At 49.9% G+C, this 19380-nt stretch overlaps 1 protein-coding gene across 3 annotated transcripts in view; it reads left to right on the top strand.

The window, feature by feature from the left end:
• STXBP1 (syntaxin binding protein 1) overlaps nucleotides 1–19380 on the top strand; it is a 70995-nt gene that overhangs the window by 43355 nt on the left and 8260 nt on the right. For all 3 annotated transcript variants that reach the window (XM_044264848.1, XM_044264847.1, XM_044264849.1), the window contains exons 7-18: nucleotides 1127–1275; nucleotides 3058–3142; nucleotides 3940–4070; nucleotides 5358–5465; nucleotides 7051–7111; nucleotides 8626–8691; nucleotides 9640–9720; nucleotides 11629–11767; nucleotides 12429–12538; nucleotides 13827–13928; nucleotides 15706–15791; nucleotides 18586–18740. In XM_044264848.1, coding sequence (XP_044120783.1) covers nucleotides 1127–1275; nucleotides 3058–3142; nucleotides 3940–4070; nucleotides 5358–5465; nucleotides 7051–7111; nucleotides 8626–8691; nucleotides 9640–9720; nucleotides 11629–11767; nucleotides 12429–12538; nucleotides 13827–13928; nucleotides 15706–15791; nucleotides 18586–18740 — 1273 coding nt within the window. The remainder of the gene's footprint in view (nucleotides 1–1126; nucleotides 1276–3057; nucleotides 3143–3939; nucleotides 4071–5357; nucleotides 5466–7050; nucleotides 7112–8625; nucleotides 8692–9639; nucleotides 9721–11628; nucleotides 11768–12428; nucleotides 12539–13826; nucleotides 13929–15705; nucleotides 15792–18585; nucleotides 18741–19380) is intronic.

Below are 19380 nucleotides of genomic sequence, written 5' to 3'. Positions count from 1 at the left end.
CCTTAGCACTTAATATCAAACCTGTCTCCAGCTTGAAAGCAGGATTTTTTTTCTCTGTGTGAGCCTACTGGGATTAAACAAAACACGACTGTAGCGTTCAATCAGATGACATTTCATATATTTTTGAAAAGTAATAAACTGGGGCGCCTGGGTGGCTCAGTGGGTTAAGCCGCTGCCTTCGGCTCAGGTCATGATCTCAGGGTCCTGGGATCGAGTCCCGCATCGGGCTCTCTGCTCAGCAGGGAGCCTGCTTCCTCCTCTCTCTCTCTCTGCCTCTCTGCCTACTTGTGATCTCTCTCTGTCAAGTAAATAAATAAAATCTTTTAAAAAAAAAAAAAAAAAGAAAAGTAATAAACTTTTTAACCACAGGTTTTCTAGATGATCGGAGTAGTTTACATAAGTGAGATTCTGAGAAAATACTGATGGTTGATAGACTCGGTAATTTAAGAGGAAATTTTATTCTAGAATAAGAAGAAAAATACTAAAAGTATTCCTGAGGATAGGGAAGTATTAAATCCATAAAAATCTCCTTTATTTGCCCCCAGTCACAGATGATTTCTAGCCTATTCCTTACTTATAAAAACTAAACCTATAATGGCCCAGAGGTTCTCACACTAACCTCCTCTCCTGTTCTTCTGGCCTCCTCACTGTTCATCAGACACTCTGAGCACAGGCCTGCCTCAGGGCCTTGGCGCTAGCTATTGCCTCCACGTGGAAGTCTCCTGCTGGTGAGAAACTCCTCACCTCCTTCAAGCCCTTGCTCGTACATCACCTTCTCAAGGAGGCCTGCTCTCCTCCCTCCCTGCTGCCCTCCAGCATTCTTTCCCTGCTCTGTTATGTGCTCATACACTTAGATCAGTTTCTCATGTAATATGGGTTACTTTTCATTATGCCTATTGTTTATGGTTATGTTATTCTCTTGGAAGACTGCATCTCCTCGAGGACAGTCATGTTTTGGTCACTGACAGTTCCCAAGTGTTTAGCACAATGCCTGTCCTGCAAAAACACCCAGCACATATCGGTAGACTCACCACCAAGGTTGGAGGAAACTCCCAACAGTTCACCATTCTGGATGCAAACACGATAGATAGAGATAACTTTATTTCTTGTTTCTCTTCCTTCTCAGGTGTATTCCTTGGACTCTGCAGACTCTTTCCAGAGCTTCTACAGTCCCCACAAAGCTCAGATGAAGAATCCCATACTGGAGCGCCTAGCAGAGCAGATTGCAACCCTGTGTGCCACCCTGAAGGAGTACCCGGCTGTGCGGTATCGGGGGTAAGCAGCGCGCTGGGCCGCCCTCCATGGCCTCCCCTGTGTCCACCAGCCAAGGAACTTCCTTCAGTCTTGAGATTCCTCTGGCAGTTGCCTCAAGAGGGTTAAGATTTGAGTATCTTGTGCTTATAATCATTCTTCCAATATTTTTTATATTCTCTAAACTTTATTGTGAAATGTAATAATGCATCCAGAAAATGGCATGAAAGATATATATTCAGGGGCTGAATAGCTAACTCTGAACCCCTGTGTAACCACAACCTAGGCTTCCTGTGGTTTTGTAGCTCTTTCTAACCTTTCAAAACAAATACTATCTTTGTAAAAGGTATTCTGGAGTAAGATAAAACACAGGGATAATTCCCCAAAGGACATATTCCCCAGATTTTATAAAATCATTCACTTATTACTTGACTGCCGTGTACTAAGTGCTAGGGGGAGTACTTGCCTTGAAGGTACAGCCCTGGTGCTTAGAAGCCCTTGATCTGTGTGGAGGGTAGGTAACAGGCATACCAACACGTGTGTGTAAGTGGTGCACACCTGATCCACAGGGTCTGCGAGACCAGAGTCCAAGGACAGGACAAGCCAAGGACCAGGGCATCCAGAGTCAGGAGGGGCCTTTTGGGCTGAGAGGGTCAAGAAGGGCTTCGGAGTAGAGGTGACATTTAAGCAAGGTCTTGAAGGTAGTTTCGGATTTCAGTAGATCAGTAAGGAGCCACAGGGCACTTTGTGTGGACAGTTGGCTCTTGCCATTGGGATGAACGGAAGTCTGGAGCTGGGAAAGCAAAGGGAAGATTTGAGGAGGATTGGCGTTCTGGCCATTTTGGCACAGTGTCTGTGTGGGGCTGTGGGGCAACTCTGAAGCCGTTCCAGGAGGCCCTGGAGGCCATGCTTGGGATTGTGTCTTTCAGTGGTTTTCAGGGGACGTCTGGGGGGATTTGCATGGGAGAGTGAGCGCAGTACTGTGGGGATGAGGACAGCAGGGAGACCCAGAGGGGTGACCACTACAGGGGGAGTGAAGGGCCTGAGCTGGCATTGCTGAAGATGGAGGTGGCTGCCTGTCCTTACTGACTCTGGGTCTGCTGGAGTGTTGCAGCCGTGGAAAAGCCCCTCCCTCTATTGTTGGTACTGGCCGACCAAAGCCCGGTGGAAATTAAGAAATGGGCGCCTAGGCTATATGTCCTGATGGGGCCACGGGAGCTTGGAGTTCATTCATGGGGGGAGTGGGATTGGGAACGGAGCTGCTTGAGCACTGAGCACAGGAGACAGGCAGCAGCCGCACACGCCTTACCATCGGGAGGAGCCGTGGGAAGTGTTGTCCGGCCGGCAAAGGGGAAAGGTCCACCGGCTTTCACATCTTTCTGGCTCTGCCAGCAGGAATAGCACCTGCCAACAACACAAAACAAGACCTAAGGGGATTTGAATTGAGGGAAGTGAGAATGGGGTGGGTGAGACTCAGGCTGATCGAGGGAGAAGAGTGGACGGACGGCCAGGAGCCGCTGCTGAAGCGCGGTTGTTTCTGAGGCCAGTGAGAGAGACCGCCTCTATACCTATCTGGATTTTTTTTTTTTAAAGGAGCTAGAAAATGTTCCAGGCAGTGAGCAAAGTATTTTATTTGTCATTTTAAATTTTGTATATAATGAATATATTCTCAGAGTAGAACAGTACAGGTGAAGCTTATCTCCATGACCCTCCTCGAACTTCCTGCCTTCCGCCCCCAGGGCAGTTGGTGACTTTGGGTGGGCGGGTGCACAGCCAGTTCACTCTGTGTCACTCCTCCTTTGTCAGGGAATACAAGGACAATGCTTTGCTTGCTCAGCTAATCCAGGACAAGCTCGATGCCTACAAAGCCGATGACCCAACGATGGGAGAGGTAAGTCTGGACTTGATCCCGGTGGCTGTCTCGCCAAGTGACCACAGTGTCTGTGTGGCGGTCCTGGGGACAGCGCTGTGGCTCACAGCATGCGCATGGGTGCCTCTGTTCCTGCACACTGGCCTCTGGTGACATGCTTGAGCCCTTGGGTCGGGGGGATACAGATTCAGCTCAGTGTAGCCAAGGTGCCAAGCCTGTTTCTGTTGAGACGTTCCCAGTGTTAGCACTGGAAGTCCTGCGTCCTGGGAACCCCCTCAATAGTGCAGTATCAAAGCCAGAAAATTGATGTTGGCACCATCTCAGCCCTTAATCACATCCGACTAGTTTGTACGTGTGCTCACATGTGTGGACGGTTCTGTGCGATTTCATCACATGTAGAGACTCACATAACCCCCACTGCAGGCAGGACCCGACTGTTCTATCACTATCATAAACTTAAAACCGGAAGTCCCAGGTCCTAGGAACCCCCTGGGTCACCCAGGCAGACTGGATGGTGGGTCACCTACTTATAAGTAAATCCAGGTGGTGCTGTCTTTCAGAAGCTTACCTCGGACCCCGGCCACAGTTTTGGATCGACTTTAAAGGACCCCTGTTAGGAAATAGACACATTGGATTTTTGCATGGTGTTTACTGGTGTTTCCGTCAAGCAGCAAATGGACTAGTCAGTGCTATTTTAGTAGATTTGATCTCCGAGGTCACTTCGTGGGGCTGCTTTGACAGGAGGGGCAGCTGTGCCGGTGGGAGAGGCTGGAGTTGTACGGGGGCTTGCGGAAGCTTCCCTGTGTCTGTCCTTCCAGGGCCCAGACAAGGCGCGCTCCCAGCTCCTGATCCTGGACCGCGGCTTCGACCCCAGCTCCCCCGTGCTTCACGAACTGACTTTTCAGGCTATGAGTTATGACCTGCTGCCCATTGAAAACGATGTATACAAGTAAGTGTACAGACCAGGACGGCTTTGCGGACAAACCAAATGCTCCTCTAACCTAAGAGAAAGGATGTCTTTCATCCTCTGGAAAGCGGGTGCATTGAAATCGTCTTGCTAATAAGCCTGCAAGCTTTTCTGTGAGTTTCCCAAATCTCCCTGGCATTAACTTGTGCCCCTTTGGGGGAGAACAAGAACTTTAGATCTTTAGTTCACGGCTCACGTCACCTCAGCTCAGAGCCTGCTTGAGGGTTCATATGTTGGGTGCGTGTTGTCTGTGCGAGCACGTATCTTACTCAGAGTTCAAGCTTCTTGTCATGAAACATGGTGATAAAATATATCAGCAGAAGTTTGTTACTGAGTTTTATTTGCAGAGGAGCTGTTTTCTTGGTCATACTTGGTCACACACTTGGTCATACTTGGTCATTTTCTTGGTCACACTTTTCTTGGTCATAATCACCCTAAACTCAGTTTCTAAAAACTAATTTTTCTTTTTTTGGAAACAGACTGTATTGTCTTCATGTCATTTGTTTTATAACATGAATCATAAAGCTAGTGGTTTCAGAATGAAGGTTCGAAAAATAGGACTGTATATCAGCTTTCCTCCCTATTGGTACCCGTAATTCTTGCTTTCCCCTTAGACATTTGTGATTTCACATGTAAAAATAGGCCGAGGACCTGTTGCAGGCACCTGATTTTAAAACTGGAAATTTAGGTAGCACACATGTGAGGATGGTGCAGTCCTTCCCAGGAAGGAGCAAACATAATCTTTATTTATTCCTTATAAGTAGCTCTGAACCCACCTGTATCCTGACTTGAGCCCATACCAGCTGACCCTGCAGATTTTATTTTATTTTATTTCTATTTATTTATTTATTTGACATTGTGAGAGAGAGAGATCACAAGCAGGCACAGAGGCAGGTGGTGGGGCGGGGGGAGGAAGCAGGCTCCTCACTGAGCAGAGAGCCCGATGCGGGGCTCGATCCCAGGACCCTGAGATCATGACCCAAGCCGAAGGCAGAGGCTCAACCCACTGAGCCACCCAGGCGCCCCAACCCTGCAGATTTTAAAACAGAGCTTCAAGTACATTGACTCTGGGTCTTTCCCTGCCTGAGAAACTGCTGCTGTGTCAGGTGCTGAGCCCGCACACCTGCCATGGACAATGACCCATCAGATGGTCGCAGGCCTGTGGTGGAAACATCCATGAGAACATCTTTCTGCTGAGGACTGTAAGCTCTTGTCTGTTATAAATCAGAGGGGGCTGGATGAATTTCATGGGGAATATCTCCTCCCTAGGTACGAGACGAGCGGCATCGGAGAGGCACGGGTGAAGGAAGTGCTCCTGGACGAGGATGATGACCTCTGGATAGCACTGCGCCACAAGCACATCGCAGAAGTGTCCCAGTAAGAGCCCTTGCCTCCGCCCCTCCCCAGGGACCCCAGCCAGCCCACCAGCCCAGCTCCAGGGCTCACCCCAGAGTACAGGGCGAAACCTTTCTCTGGATGGCAGTTGCTGATGTGCACACCCCCGGCAACTTGCGCAGAGCTGCTCAGTGGATGACTTCACAGTGAGCCGACTGTGCTGATGAATCCCTTCTAATCCCAGCCCGAGCCGCACAAGCTTCACCAAGTGAGAAAACCCACTCTGCGTTCAGGTTGCTCTTAGTATTTTTAGGAAACATCCATGGCTCTCAGGAAATGCTTTGTAAACACTAAATGTTTAAAGCCAGTCCCTGGGGCGCTGGGCTGGCTTAGTCAGTAGAACATGCGACTCTGACCTAAGGTTCATGAGTTCAAGCCCCACGTTGGACATGGAGCTTACTTAAAAATCAAGCAAGCAAGCAAGCAAGGAAGCCAGTTTCTTCCATTGGAAGATCCAGATTCCACTACATCAATTTGATTTTCTTTTATATAGCTGATGGTAATCTTCTTCCACTATTGTCATCCCTAAAATTTCCAAGCAAGAGCTGATGTGTATATATGGAATCTATACCTTGCTCTGAAAATGTTTCAAACTCCTAATTTTTTTTTTTTTTTTTAGATTTTGTTTATTTATTTGAGAGAGAGAGAGAGCTCAAGCAGGGGTGGAGGGGCAGAAGTAGAGGAAGAAGCAGACTCCCCGCTGAGAAGGGAGTTCCACCAGACCAGTGTGGGGTTTGAGCCTAGGACCCCAAAACCATGACCTACCTACTGAGTCACTCAGGTGCCCCTAACACCTGAATGTTTTTAACACCAGGTAACAATTCTGCTTTTGCAGAAAGACATTTTATTACATTGAGTTGGTGATATCCTCAGTATATTCACAAGGAAGAATGGGAAAATAACATAGCCTGGATAGTTCAGTTGTTCAGAAAAGTGGTCCCCAAACTTTTTGGATCACTCAGTCTTAGGAAAATGTTGCTTCCTATTTCTAATATGCAAGTTTATTTATGAATTAAGTGTATAATTAATTGTAAAATATATGTTTTACAGTATATAGAAACATGAATTTAAGAAGAATAGAGTAAAATAAACATAAATAGATATACTAATAATTTCTTCTCTCAGATAATCCCATGCACACACACGCGCGCACCCCCCCCCGAGACTCTGGTTTAGAATGTTAGTTAGGAAAGTGTTGTATCCCTCTCTCTCTTCTTCAAAAATCACTTTAAGGGGCACCTGGGTGGCTCAGTCTGTTAAGTGTCTGCCTTTGGCTCAGATCATGATCCCAGGGTCCTGGGATGGAGCCCCACATCAGTCTCCCTGCTCAGTGGGGAGTCTGCTTCTCCCTCTCCCTCTGCCACTCCCCCTCCCTATGCTCTCCTGCTCTCTCTCTGTCAAATAAATGAATAAAATCTTTCTTTAAAAAAATCACTTTAAGTGCATACCTTACTGGCAGGGAAAGTTGCCACATGTTCCTAAAGGAAGACTCACATGGCTTCTGTTGCATCCACGTGGAGGCCCAAGGTATTGCTGTGAAACTTAGCTGCCTCCTTTTGTCTTCTAGGGAAGTCACCCGTTCCCTGAAAGATTTTTCTTCCAGCAAGAGAATGAACACTGGAGAGAAGGTAAACACGTCATTTAGGCTAATCCCTGTCTTCTCTTTGGGAGCTGGCTGGCAGGGCGCCTCCTTGGGACAAGACTAGGGAGTTAGGGGGTCATCATTCCCTCTTTTTTTTTTTTTTTTTAAATATTTTATTTATTTATTTGACAGACAGAGATCACAAGTAGGCAGAGAAGCCAGCAGAGAGAGAGGAGGAAGCAGGCTCCCTGCTGAGCAGAGAGCCCGATGTGGGGCTCTATCTCAGGACCCTGAGATCATGACCGGAGCCGAAGGCAGAGGCTTTAACCCACTGAGCCACCCAGGCACCCCGCATAATCCCCCTCTTTATCTAATATCACTTTGTCTTATTTTTGCCTTCAACGTTGAGATCAGAGCCTCCATCTTTTGATGTTTGTAGAGATCTTCGTTTTGTTACTCTGCAGATTAATCTTCACTATTGTAGATCGTAATTCAGTTTAAGCCAGAGAACCATGAAACCGTTTTTTAGCTTGTGGTAGAATTAGAACTCATAACTTGCTCAGTCCTCTCCTTACCCTGATTGTTCATCAGAGGTGGCTTAGCCATCGTGGCCAAGGCAAATACAGCTCTGATTGTGTCACTCCCTTGCTTAACACCATTTGGTGACTCTATTCCCAGTAGAATCAAGTCTCACCCATGGACACACCTTACAGCACTGGGCCTACAGCACTGGGCCTGCCCCCCACCCTCTTGCAACCACCACGTTGCTCCAGTCATGCCTGGGTTCCTTGCCTGGGCCTTGCCTCGTGAAGTCCTGGCATCATTTTCTCAGGAAAACCTTCCCCACTCCTCCCTAGACCAGTGAGGGGCCTCTATGCACCTATGCACCCACATTCATGATTTCATGATTTTCTGAAGTCGGTATGGCTCCTCTGCTAGACGATAGCTCTGCAAAGGCAAGAATTTTTCTTTTTTGTTTGTTTTGTTCTTGTATCTCCAGCACCTAACCTGGCATATAGTGGTAATTCAGTAGATTTTTGTTGGATAAGAGTGGATTTAGGTGGGTCACACAGTTTAGCAAGTAAACAGACCCCTTTCACCTGTCAAGATGCACATCTCAGCCCTTTCCCACCTTCTTCCTACCTGTCTACACAACTGTAGCCTCTCTGCTGGGATGAAATGGGAACTCAGTTTCAAGACTGCTTGAGCTGAGTATGCAGAAAAGCAGCTCAGAGAAGACAAGTTGCTCTTTCCTGGCAAAAACTATGCTCTCAGTGACTTTCTAGTCCAATAAATAAAACATAATTGCTACACTTTTGGAGTTCAGTTCCCCACGTATAAGATACTCATGGTATTTGGATCAATAGTTTTTTGAACCAGAGGCCTGGAAATCCAAACCCTCAGTGATCTGAGGTTTAACAGATTGATTTTGAGAATTTCTGAGCATGCTTTTGGGAAGTCTGGTGCTGGCTGCTGTCCTGCTCCGTGCCCACCACCCTTGCACAGCCTCTTAGGTCAAGGCCATTGGACTGAGATTAGGTATTTTCCTTCCCCTTGTAGACCACCATGCGGGACCTGTCCCAGATGTTGAAGAAGATGCCCCAGTACCAGAAAGAGCTCAGCAAGGTACGACGATTCCAAAGAATGGATTTGAATCTTGAGGATATCAGCAGTTGCAGTAAGACCTCTCAGAGCCCCACTGACTGATTCATTGAAACCCACAGGTTTTTGTTTTTTTTTTTAAAGATTTTATTTATTTATTTGACAGAGAGAAATCACAAGTAGATGAAGAGGCAGGCAGAGAGAGAGAGAGAGAGAGAGGGAAGCAGGCTCCCTGCTGAGCAGAGAGCCCGATGCGGGACTCGATCCCAGGACTCTGAGATCATGACCTGAGCCGAAGGCAGCGGCTTAACCCACTGAGCCACCCAGGCGCCCAGAAACCCACAGGTTTTTAATCAACTTCCAGTTTTACTAGGAAAAGCTGAAAGGCTGGATAGCTTATTTGCTATGACTTTCTTCCTCCTCTTCATCTTTGTCTCTCTATATCCTTCAATTCCTCACATCACAGGCCCCTACCCTGGGCTGCTTGAGCGTGCTCATGACGTGGCAGCTGGCCTCCCCCAGCATGAGTGACCTGAGGGAGAGCCAGGAGGAAGTCACAGAGCCTTTTCCATCCTGACCTGGGGTGTCCTACATCATGTCCTCCACCCTCTCTGTTAGAAGCAAGTCACTGAATCCCACTGATGCCCAAGGAGGGAGGAGTTAAGCTCCACCTCCAGAAGGAAGGCTCTCCAAGAACTCGTGGACACACTGTAGAACCATCATACCACCCCACCCCCATAAAGGATTCCTCCCTCCACTTGCCTCCTTGAGAATGTGGTTTGTCCCCCCTCTCGACACACAGAATTTTCTGTCATGATGTTTGCGTTCCTGCTGGAATGCACGTTTTATCCCCTTTATGAGGCTGGCATCTCCCCGTTGCACTGCCTAGTGTTTACACGTAGTAGGAACTCAGGAAATATTGCACAAGCCAGTGAGTGATTTCTTGATCACACATTCTCTGCTTTTTCCCAGTATTCGACTCACCTGCACCTGGCTGAGGACTGCATGAAGCATTACCAAGGCACCGTGGATAAACTCTGCCGGGTAGAGCAGGTAGGAACCTTTCCTTCTCTTTCTGCCATGCCCATTGGCCCAACTGAATTGTAACGTCTGACCTTGAACATCCTGCAGAATCATAGGATATAGAAGTCTACTAGATCACGTTGTCTCAACTCTGGAGCCAATCAGTGCACTTCCGCTCTCAATGGTAGGGACTAGATTGGTCTGGAATGCTGTGTCAATTGGATTTTGCATGTCTGACTTTCTACTGGCTCCCCGGAATGTCTAGAGAGATATATGGATCTCTGAACCCTATACTGACAAGGCCGGCTGAGTTTTATATTCTGAGTGTATTTTTCTCCTGCTGTGGCCACGCCAGCCTTGGAGACCTAGATGCTGAGAAAAGCTAGTGCAGTAAGAAGCTCACTCACAGCCTCCCTGATCACGATTAGGACTGAAAATCAGCAGTTTGGGGTGTGAGTTTTATCTCTGTCACTGATTTGTTTGATGTGCCTGTTTCTGCTTTATTTTCCTCATCTGCAAAGGGAAATAACGATGTTGCCACGTTTTCCAGGAGTGTTGTGTGGAGTCACTAAACTTGGCCTTCCGTTTTCCAAGTACGAGAACGTTCCTCAGCTAGGGCCAGCTGCTACGGCAAGGGAGGGCATTAAGTGAGCGTGAAGCCTCAGTGGGGAAGAACGGCTCGGGTTCTCCGTGTGAAGCTGAGATTTACAAATTCTGGTGTGATGTGACAGGCCAGCTTGGGTTTGTCGGACCTGTCCTGATTCACCGACGCTCTTCCAAGGGGAGGTGGCCCTGCGAGAGTCTGTCAGTTTCAAGGACAGTCTTGGCAAGCTCAGGGTATCCTCTCCAAAAGAACTGGATTGTCCGGAAATAGGGTATCCCTACATCAGTAAAAATGTGGTCAGGGTGAATCCTCGGCAAAGTACTTTTTTTCGGAAGTGTTCCATAGTATTTGTTGAACTTGTTACATTGAAATGGCCCTTTAGAGAGTATTGGACTCGGTCCCGCTGAACAAACGTCTTTGAGGCTGGTGGTCGCTCTGAGAGGGGAAGGGGTCTGGGGGCGCTCACCTTCCTCAACCGGACAGACCACGAACTCGAGACCGAGACAGTTGTGGACCCGTGGGGTCTTAGAGGTGGGAATCTTCATGAAGGCCAGTCCTGTCCGGGCTCCGGGGGGAGTGGCAGCCGCTGGCCTCTGAGAGCAGAGTGAAGGGTTCTTGGTTTGCTGCGGCCGGTGTGCCGCCCTCTCTGGCCCCTCCACAGCGGATCTGACCGTTGCCCGAGTCCTGAAGCGGGGCGTCACGGTGCTCTCTCTCGTCCTCCTTTTGCCAGCCCCTCTCTCCTCCTTCATCTGCCTGGGTTGGATTTGCGGTTCAGGAGTCCTTGTTTTCTTCTTCGCCCTAAAAGTGGTTGGAAGGTTAAAAACAGGTCAAAAACTTAGAGTAGCTAAAACTCAAAAAGCATGTCTTGCAGCGCCAACGGGGAGCATGGGAAGGGTCTAGCCCGGCAGCGGCCCCTTAAAATGCCAAAGCTTGTCCGGTGTGGGAAGTGCAGCTCTTTCAGCCCTGATCCCTCAGCAGGGCTTCGTACATCTAGAGGCCCCACCACGATTGAGGCTTGACCTGAGGAGTCGGCGCAGGTACGCTGCCACTCACCCGGAGGGAGCTGCCTGCCTTCAAAGATGGCAGAAAAAATCACGGTGGTTCCTGTTTTTGCAAAGAGAACCCTGGGGCTGTCAACACGTCTCACTGGCGCCATAGGAAACAGTGCTGATGACGCCAGTGCTGAGGACGGGGCGTCGTGACAGCAGAAGCCCCTGCATAGGACCTTCCCCAGCCAAGGGACAAATCCCACTTATGGACCACCAACTGTCTAATAGTTCCCATCCATCCAGACTGTCCCCACGAGTGGGGCCAACATCGTGTGTTTTCTGCAGGACCTGGCCATGGGCACAGATGCTGAAGGGGAGAAGATCAAGGACCCCATGAGAGCCATCGTCCCCATTCTGCTGGATGCAAATGTCAGCACTTACGACAAAATCCGCATCATCCTTCTCTACATCTTTTTGAAGAATGGTAGGAACGGTGGGATAAAGAAGAGGGGAGAGGCCCTTCCTTGGGCAGATGAGGCAGGTGGGAGAGAGAAGACAAAGTGGAAAAGTAGTTTAGGAGACATGGACAGGGGATTTAATACGGAGATTCTGGGGGCTCTTTACCCTTGGGGAGATGTAAGCAAATGGGTTGCAGCTGGAGGCAATGAATTCTAGAGGGAATAAAGCTGTGGCATCCGTGGAAGGGCTGGATGGGAGCAGGGAGAGGCCACTGACCGCAAAGCTGGTTTGTGAGGGCACATCTCCAGATGCTTGCGTCACATCGGTAATCTCTGCCTTTAAATAGCTGAGTTTTACCCACATCATAGTTGCCCATAAGTGTCCGCTGTGCAGGAGATGGACACTGAGACTCTTGACTTAAGTGTGGGTGGGGTGGGCAGGGATGGCTGGGAACCAGGAGACAGATGGAAAGAAATATAGACCATAATGGGGCAGTTGCTGTAGCCTGGGACAGAGTGGCTAGAATGGAATCGAATTGCTCATCTTGTAGTAAAGTTGATGTGGTGAAGATTCATTTCTAGTAACCCTGAGAAGAATGGGCACAGTCCCACCTAGGTGATCGGCTCTGCTTCTGACTGTGTGATGACAGTGGCCAGGTGCGGTGACCAGGGGTTTCGTTCTCACAGGCATCACTGAGGAGAACCTGAATAAACTGATCCAGCACGCCCAGATCCCCCCAGAGGACAGCGAGATCATCACCAACATGGCTCACCTGGGGGTGCCCATCGTCACTGATGTAAGGGGCCAGCCTTGCCTATGGGGAGGGAGAGGCAGAAGGGAAGCTGGCGTGTCTTATCTATTCTCCCCTGATTTACTTAAGGTGACTTGTGATACACTCAACACTGAGAAAGAGAAAGCATAAAATTGGAGGGAATAAAGGCATAGAGATGTACTAAAATAGAAGTGTAATTCCCAGAACCAGGATTTGCACAGAGCCATTAAAGCTGAGCTGTTGTTTTCTGAAGCCAGCCCCAGACAGGAGTCCCGCCAGCTTCATCCTCTGGGTCTTGAGGTCAGTCTGGCTCGACCTTTGCACACCCAGGTCCAGCATCTTCTGTGAGGGCAAGAACACAATGCTTAGCGTCAAGCAGGTTTGCCACTTGGTCCTTCACTGGTGATGATTCAGAACCAGGCCAGGGCAGGGTGTCTGGGAAGCCCAGCCACACAGCACAGGGACTCCCGAACTGGAGGAGGAGGCCTGAGCCCTCTTCAGAGCTCTCTGCTAGGAACCTCAGTGTATAGCTTCTTCCTATGGGGAGTCAGTCACACAGCAGTGCCCTAAAGCTGGAGTTGAAATCGTACTTCTTTTGGAATCTTAGAGTCAAAAACTTTGTCCCGGAGTCCAGACCAGGGACCTAGAACTGGATATAGTTCGGTGTTTTTAGACCTTTGTTCACAAGAGGCACCCAAATAGGAGTGGAGATGGTTTACTTATGCACCTGCGCTGCTGAAGCAAAATCAAAGACCAAGTCCTAGCTAAAGCGGCATTTTCTCCTATAATTAAAAGCAAACTATGTTTGTAACAATCAGGTTTTTTTTTTTTTTTTCAAGATTTTATTTATTTTACAGAGACGGGAGGCAGGGAGAGAGAGCGTGTTTTTGCCAGTTGGGGGAGGGGCAGACGGAGAGGGAATCTCAAGCAGACTCCCCGCTGAGCACAGAGCCTGATGCAGGGCTCAATCCCATGACCCTGCGATCATGACCTGAGCTGAAACCAAGAGTCAGACGCTTGACTGACTGAGCCTCCCGGGGCCCCACTACCAGGATTTATCTGAATGCCACTTATATGTTTGATCCACATTTGCCATTTTTAATGGCTTTAAAGAACCAAGTTTGCTCCAAGTTCTTGGGCAAAAGCCTAAGGGGCACATGCTGAACTTTTCCAGGAAAACCCCTCCCACTTTGTACTCTGCCAGTGCTGACTCTCGGAAGGAGTCCTCAGGAGCAATTCCCAAGGGCCAGCAAAGTTTCAGGGGCCCAAATGACCCATGACTCCGTCTAATCTCACATGTGTTTGCCCTCAGTCCACACTGCGCCGCAGGAGCAAGCCAGAGCGGAAGGAGCGCATCAGCGAGCAGACCTACCAGCTCTCGCGGTGGACTCCGATCATTAAAGACATCATGGAGGTCGGCAAGGAAGGGCTGTGTGGGTGTGGGGGGATAGGCAGGGCCGGGGCTCTTCACGTCCAAGCCTAGAGGCCTGCGGCTTCACCTGCTGTGGGGCGGCGGGGATAGCCTGGGCTTATCTGGCTAGGAGGATTTGTATCCGGTCTTAGGGCTCTTTTAGGCCCCACAGCCTTGTCCTGAGGGTTTAGGAAGAGGCTACCAGATGCAGACCCCCATGACCCCTATGACATAGCCCCTTAATAGAGACCCCTCGATGGTGCTGTATCCAAAGAACCAAACACATCCCACCATGTACACGTCAGATGGGTAGCAGGTGCCCCTCCAAGGGTGCAGGTGTGGAGTGGCCTTAGGGATGCGACCTGAGCCAGTCCCTCCCTAAGACTCCCCATCAGTCAGGGACCCCACAGGCGTGTTTCTGCCTCTGCTCTTCTGTTCACATCCATCCCTTGCCTGTGGTGCTCTCCCTCTCCACTTCTGAGCCCTGCCTTCCTACAAAGTCCCCATCAGCTCTGACTGTTCCCACACACTGCCCCTGTCTGACCGCCCAGCACCACAGAGGCTGCCCCGGTCTCCTGTATTGTGTGTCGGGGATACCCTTTACGTATATGTATCCGTTCAGTGTTTGGCGTCAGCTTTTTATACCTCGGCCTCTGCCTTCACCTCATGTCCTTTGGCTCTGTGCCTTGCATATAGTACATGTTTCGTATTTGTGAATGTGAGTTGTCCTTCTGCTCTCTGCTTGTAGCTCAGAGAAACCCTGCTTAGAATCCTGCCCCATAGATCACTGGTGTGGGTCTTGGAGCTACGCTGTCTAGCTCCTGCTCTCTATAGGTGGACAAGACTGGGGTCCTGACAATGAAGGGACTTTCCCAGAATTCCTTTGTCAATTCAGACAGTCCGTGTTCCTGCTGACTTACATGTTAAAATAAGTATATTTTAAATGTGTGTACTGAGTCAACTTCCTATTTTTAAAACCCACAATCCCAAAGGATGGGTGAACATGAACATCTAGAAACCAATTACATTTCTTTGCAATGTAATTAAAGCCCACCCCTCTGTCTCATTTGCTCCTTTGTTCTCTGCTCCCTTTTCCTGCCCCTCTCCCCAGCCCCCTGAAGACATGTGTAGGCTTCACATGGTAGCTGTTAAGAGGAGTGGAGATTTCTAGGCAGCAGGAGGTGCATAGCTGGAATCCACCCACCACATAATTAAACCCTTGGAAAACTGAAGGTGTAAGGTTTGGTCTTGCCTGTGAGATTCTGCCTGTGCCTAGTTTCTAGAAGACTGAAGGCAAGTGTCAGGATTTTTTTGGACAGAATGCAGCATCCGCACCTCACATAGAATATAAAAGAAAAAGAAAAAACAGAAGAGAAGCAAGGAAAATTAATGTGGTCTGGTTTTGCTTAAGGTTATTTTTTTTTTAATAATCTCTGCACCCAACATGGGCCTTGGATTCAGGACCCCAAGGTCAAGAGTCGCCTGCTCTTCCAACTGAGCCAACCAGGCTCCCCACCGCAGTTTTTATTTTTTAAACTTCTCTTAAAGAAGCAGACCTGCAGACTGATCTCAGTGCGCCAGCCTGTTGTAGAGCATCTGGCCCTGCGGAGCACAGCACGAGGCATCTGCAACGGGCAGCAGGGCGGGGGAGCTCTGGTCGTTGCAAACCTGGCCGTGTCACTGTGCTAAGGGACTTGTTCTTTGAATCATCTTGCCTTGGTTCTGTCGGCCCTTCTCAAACAAATGGCAAAATCCAAATATCTGTCTCTTTTCTTTCCAGGACACTATTGAAGACAAACTTGATACCAAGCACTACCCTTATATCTCTACGCGCTCCTCTGCCTCCTTTAGTACCACCGCAGTCAGGTGAGTGAGAACACTGGGTCAGCGATGGGGAGAAGTGGGACCGTTTCTGGTACATTGTCAGCCACACGGTAGTCCTGTTAGGAAGCAGCAGTAACCATAAGAACCCTCCCACTGCTTCTCATCACAGCCGGAGTGCGGGCCCTTCACCCTCCGGCTCCCACTCCACTCTGACTCATTCTTTACTCCTCCCTTCGTTCTCTCCACTTCTGCTGTGCTAGCTTCCTTCTCTGCACACAGGCTTACTTCTGCCTCAGGACCTTTGCACTTGCTTTCCCCTCTGCCTGAAATGATCGGTCCCCAGTATATCTATGTGGCTTGCCCCTTATCTCCTCCACCTTCCCTAACTATCCTTTTAGACATTACACTACACCAGTGTTCCTAGCTGCGCTATTCATAACAGCTCAAAAGTGGAAACCACCCAGATTTCCATCAACAGATAAATGGGTAAACAAAACCTGGTGTGTCCATACAATGGAATATTATCCAGCCAAAGAAAGGAATGAAGCACTGACACGTGCCACAACGTAGGTGAAGCCTGGAAACACTATATGAAGTGTAAGAAGCCAGTCACAACAGTCCACACGTTGAAATGTCCAGAGTGGCCAAGCCTGTAGAGACAGAAAGTAGAAGCGAGATTGCTGGGGATGGGGAGTGACTGCTAATGGGCATGGACTTTCTTTCCGGGGTGATGAAAATAGCCTGCAGTTGACTGGTGATGGTCCATGGTTCTGTGACTGTCCTGAAGACCACCGAATTGCACGCGTTGAATGAGGGAATTGTAGGATGTGAATGATCTCTCAGTAAAGGTGTTACAGAAAATAAAGAAAAAAAGTACTAGCCTCCCCCCAGTACCTCGTCTCCCCTGTTCTTTTTCTGTCCACTCCGTAGTTTAAACCAGCACGTCATAAAGTGTTTGCGTTTCTCTTGTTTACGGCCAATCTCCCCCAGCTAGAATGTCAGCCTTGTGAGAGTGAGGATTTGTGTTGCTAAAACAGAGCCTGGCACAAAGTAGATGCTCAGTGTATTCTGCTTTCACTTGTGATGAGTTACTTCTAGAATTAATTAAGAAGGGGATGAACACGTGGTCTGCACAGAGCTGCATTTCTCCGAATCATTCTTGATGGATATGTAGATGGTGGAAGTGTGGATGCCTTGGGTTTACTGGGTTTACACACCTGGTGATGCTCAGATGTTTCAGCTTGGAGTTGAAAGTAGATTGCAATCCATGCTTCTTTCCCTGGGTTCTCCAGCACTCCATTTTCTTGGTCACTCACAGCATCTTCTAGGATCTGTTTTCAGAAGCGTGTCCTCTTTTTCCCCTCCTTGCCGAGCCTCGGGAAGCCTTTCCTGCTTTGCTCTGTGATGAGCCTTGAAGGTTTTTTGCCTCCAGGCTCTTCTTGACCTCTCTCGTCCGTGTGGTCCAGGCTGTTCCCTGACCCAGAGCAGCACCTTTCCTGGGGTGGCAGCCGGCCAGGGTGCCGCTGATTTTCTCCAACAGCGAGAGCCTGGCGTGGCTCCTGGCAGCTGCCAGTGAACACCTGAGCTTGGAACAGGAGCTCGCAGCTCCTAAGAGGGCGTGCCGGGGCCCTGGAGTAGCACGCCCTGCCGGATGACCTCCCCGTGCTCCCTGCTCGGGCTCTGCCTGCCCGTCTTCTCTTTTGCCTCCCAGCCCTCACTTTCAGACCTTCTCCCGGGCAGAGGCTGGAGGCCCACGTGGCCCCTGTGGCATTGCGTGTCCCCTCTGACACCAGTGGAGGCCGGATGTTGATTGCCAACATCGGGGTGAAATTCAAAATTCCCGGTAGTGCCGCAGCGAGGCGGGCTGACGATGGCAGGCTGTCGAAGGATTCTCTCTCTGGGTTGACCCCCAGCACCTTCAGGATTGGAAAGTGACTTTAATGCTGTCAATAGTCAGGGAGAAGGGTGGAAATTTCAGTAGAGACTCGCTCTCCTTGTTTTGCTTTTTGTTTTGTTTCCCCCATTTTCTTAACCTGGAAGCAACTCATTTCTTGTTATTTCTAAGGACAAGGTGAACACTTTCTAAGAGAAGCCCAGGGGCAGGGGAGCCCCTCTGGGAACCGTCCCACCACTGAAATGCCTTTCAGGGGCAGCTCAGTGTCCCGTCTCTTGGGAAGACTTCTCCAGTGGGGCCCGAGTGGTGCTAGAAGGCCCTCCCCTGTGTGTGTCCCGCTAGCACTGAGCTCCTCGGTAGCACGACCCTGACCTGCTTCCTCCTCCCCACCCACCCCAGTTAAGCCTCGAGCTCTTGGTGGGCACAGCTGGATCTCCCTCGGGTCGCCACCCCAGTGCCGGGGGAGTCCGTGGCCCGCTGAGGTGCTCAGTGCGTGAATCAGCACGCCAACCTGAAGCCGGCCCTTGACTCCGCCGTCACCGCTCACTGCTGGACACTCACTGGCGGAGCGTCCCAGACAAGCCCAGAAACCTGTACGCTCGAGAGCAGAAGCCCCTCAACCACCGTGAGGGGCGAAGCTGTGGGATGTAACACGTCAAACTTTAAAGCTAACTTGAGGCTGCCTGTCGCCTGTGTGTTTCCAAGAGAGTGACAGGCTCACAGCACGGGCCGCCAGACCCTCTGATAACGTGCGCAGCGGCTCAGCCGGACCAACACTTCTACTACTCTGTTCCGGTCACTGGTGTGCAGACGAATGTGTGAATAAGTCACTGAGGTATGGAATACTAAATACTTCAGTGCAGATAAACATCACTAATCTCTCTCTCTCTCTTTCTCTCTCCCTCCCTCCCTCTCCTCTTTTCCCTCTCCCCCGGACCCCAGCGCCCGCTACGGGCACTGGCATAAGAATAAGGCCCCAGGGGAGTACCGCAGTGGTCCCCGCCTCATAATTTTCATCCTTGGGGGCGTGAGCCTGAACGAGATGCGTTGTGCTTACGAGGTGACCCAAGCCAATGGAAAGTGGGAAGTGCTAATAGGTGAGTGGGGGCATGTACTCCCGACGGAAGGGGCTGCTTCATCGCACTCTGACCCATTCCATGCTTCGGTGTTTCATTCTGTCTTCGATTCTCCATTGCCCCTGCAAAACTTAGTCTCTAGCCACGTTTGTGGACAGCCGCAGCTAAGGGGCCAAGGGTTCTTTCCTCATGTCTGCGCTGGGTCTCGTGATGAGAGGCAGCTGCAAGCGGTGGGGAGAGCCCGATCACAGACTCCAACACTCCCAGACTCCCGTCCCTGCTCGGCCACTGCCAAGTGGGTCACCTTGAGCAAGTGCCCCACCTCTGGGTGGACCGCGATTTCCTTACCCAACCCAGAGGGGTTAAGAACACCCACTTATAGCCTTACGCTGAGCCTGAGGCGGGACTTTGCATTTTCCTAGCATTGGGCCTCATATCCGGAAGACGCTTAATGAATGGAAGGTAAACTTTCGCCCCCTCCTTTACGTGTCAGTTGGAGACAGACAGACACAGCGTGAGAGCAGATATTGCCCGAAACATACTGGCCCGACTGCCGGACTCTGCGAAGGGGCCCCGCCGCCTTACAGTTCCTACCACTTCTAGGTCGGCCGTACCCTTTCTGGTGTTTCCTTTCAAGAAGAAAGGAAGCAACTCATTAGAG

The sequence above is a fragment of the Neovison vison genome, chromosome 9 (assembly GCF_020171115.1).
Source record: "Neovison vison isolate M4711 chromosome 9, ASM_NN_V1, whole genome shotgun sequence".
NCBI classification, from domain to species: Eukaryota; Metazoa; Chordata; class Mammalia; order Carnivora; family Mustelidae; genus Neogale; species Neogale vison.
Note: the sequence above shows the minus strand (reverse complement) of the source record. Positions and strands in the feature narration are given on the sequence as shown.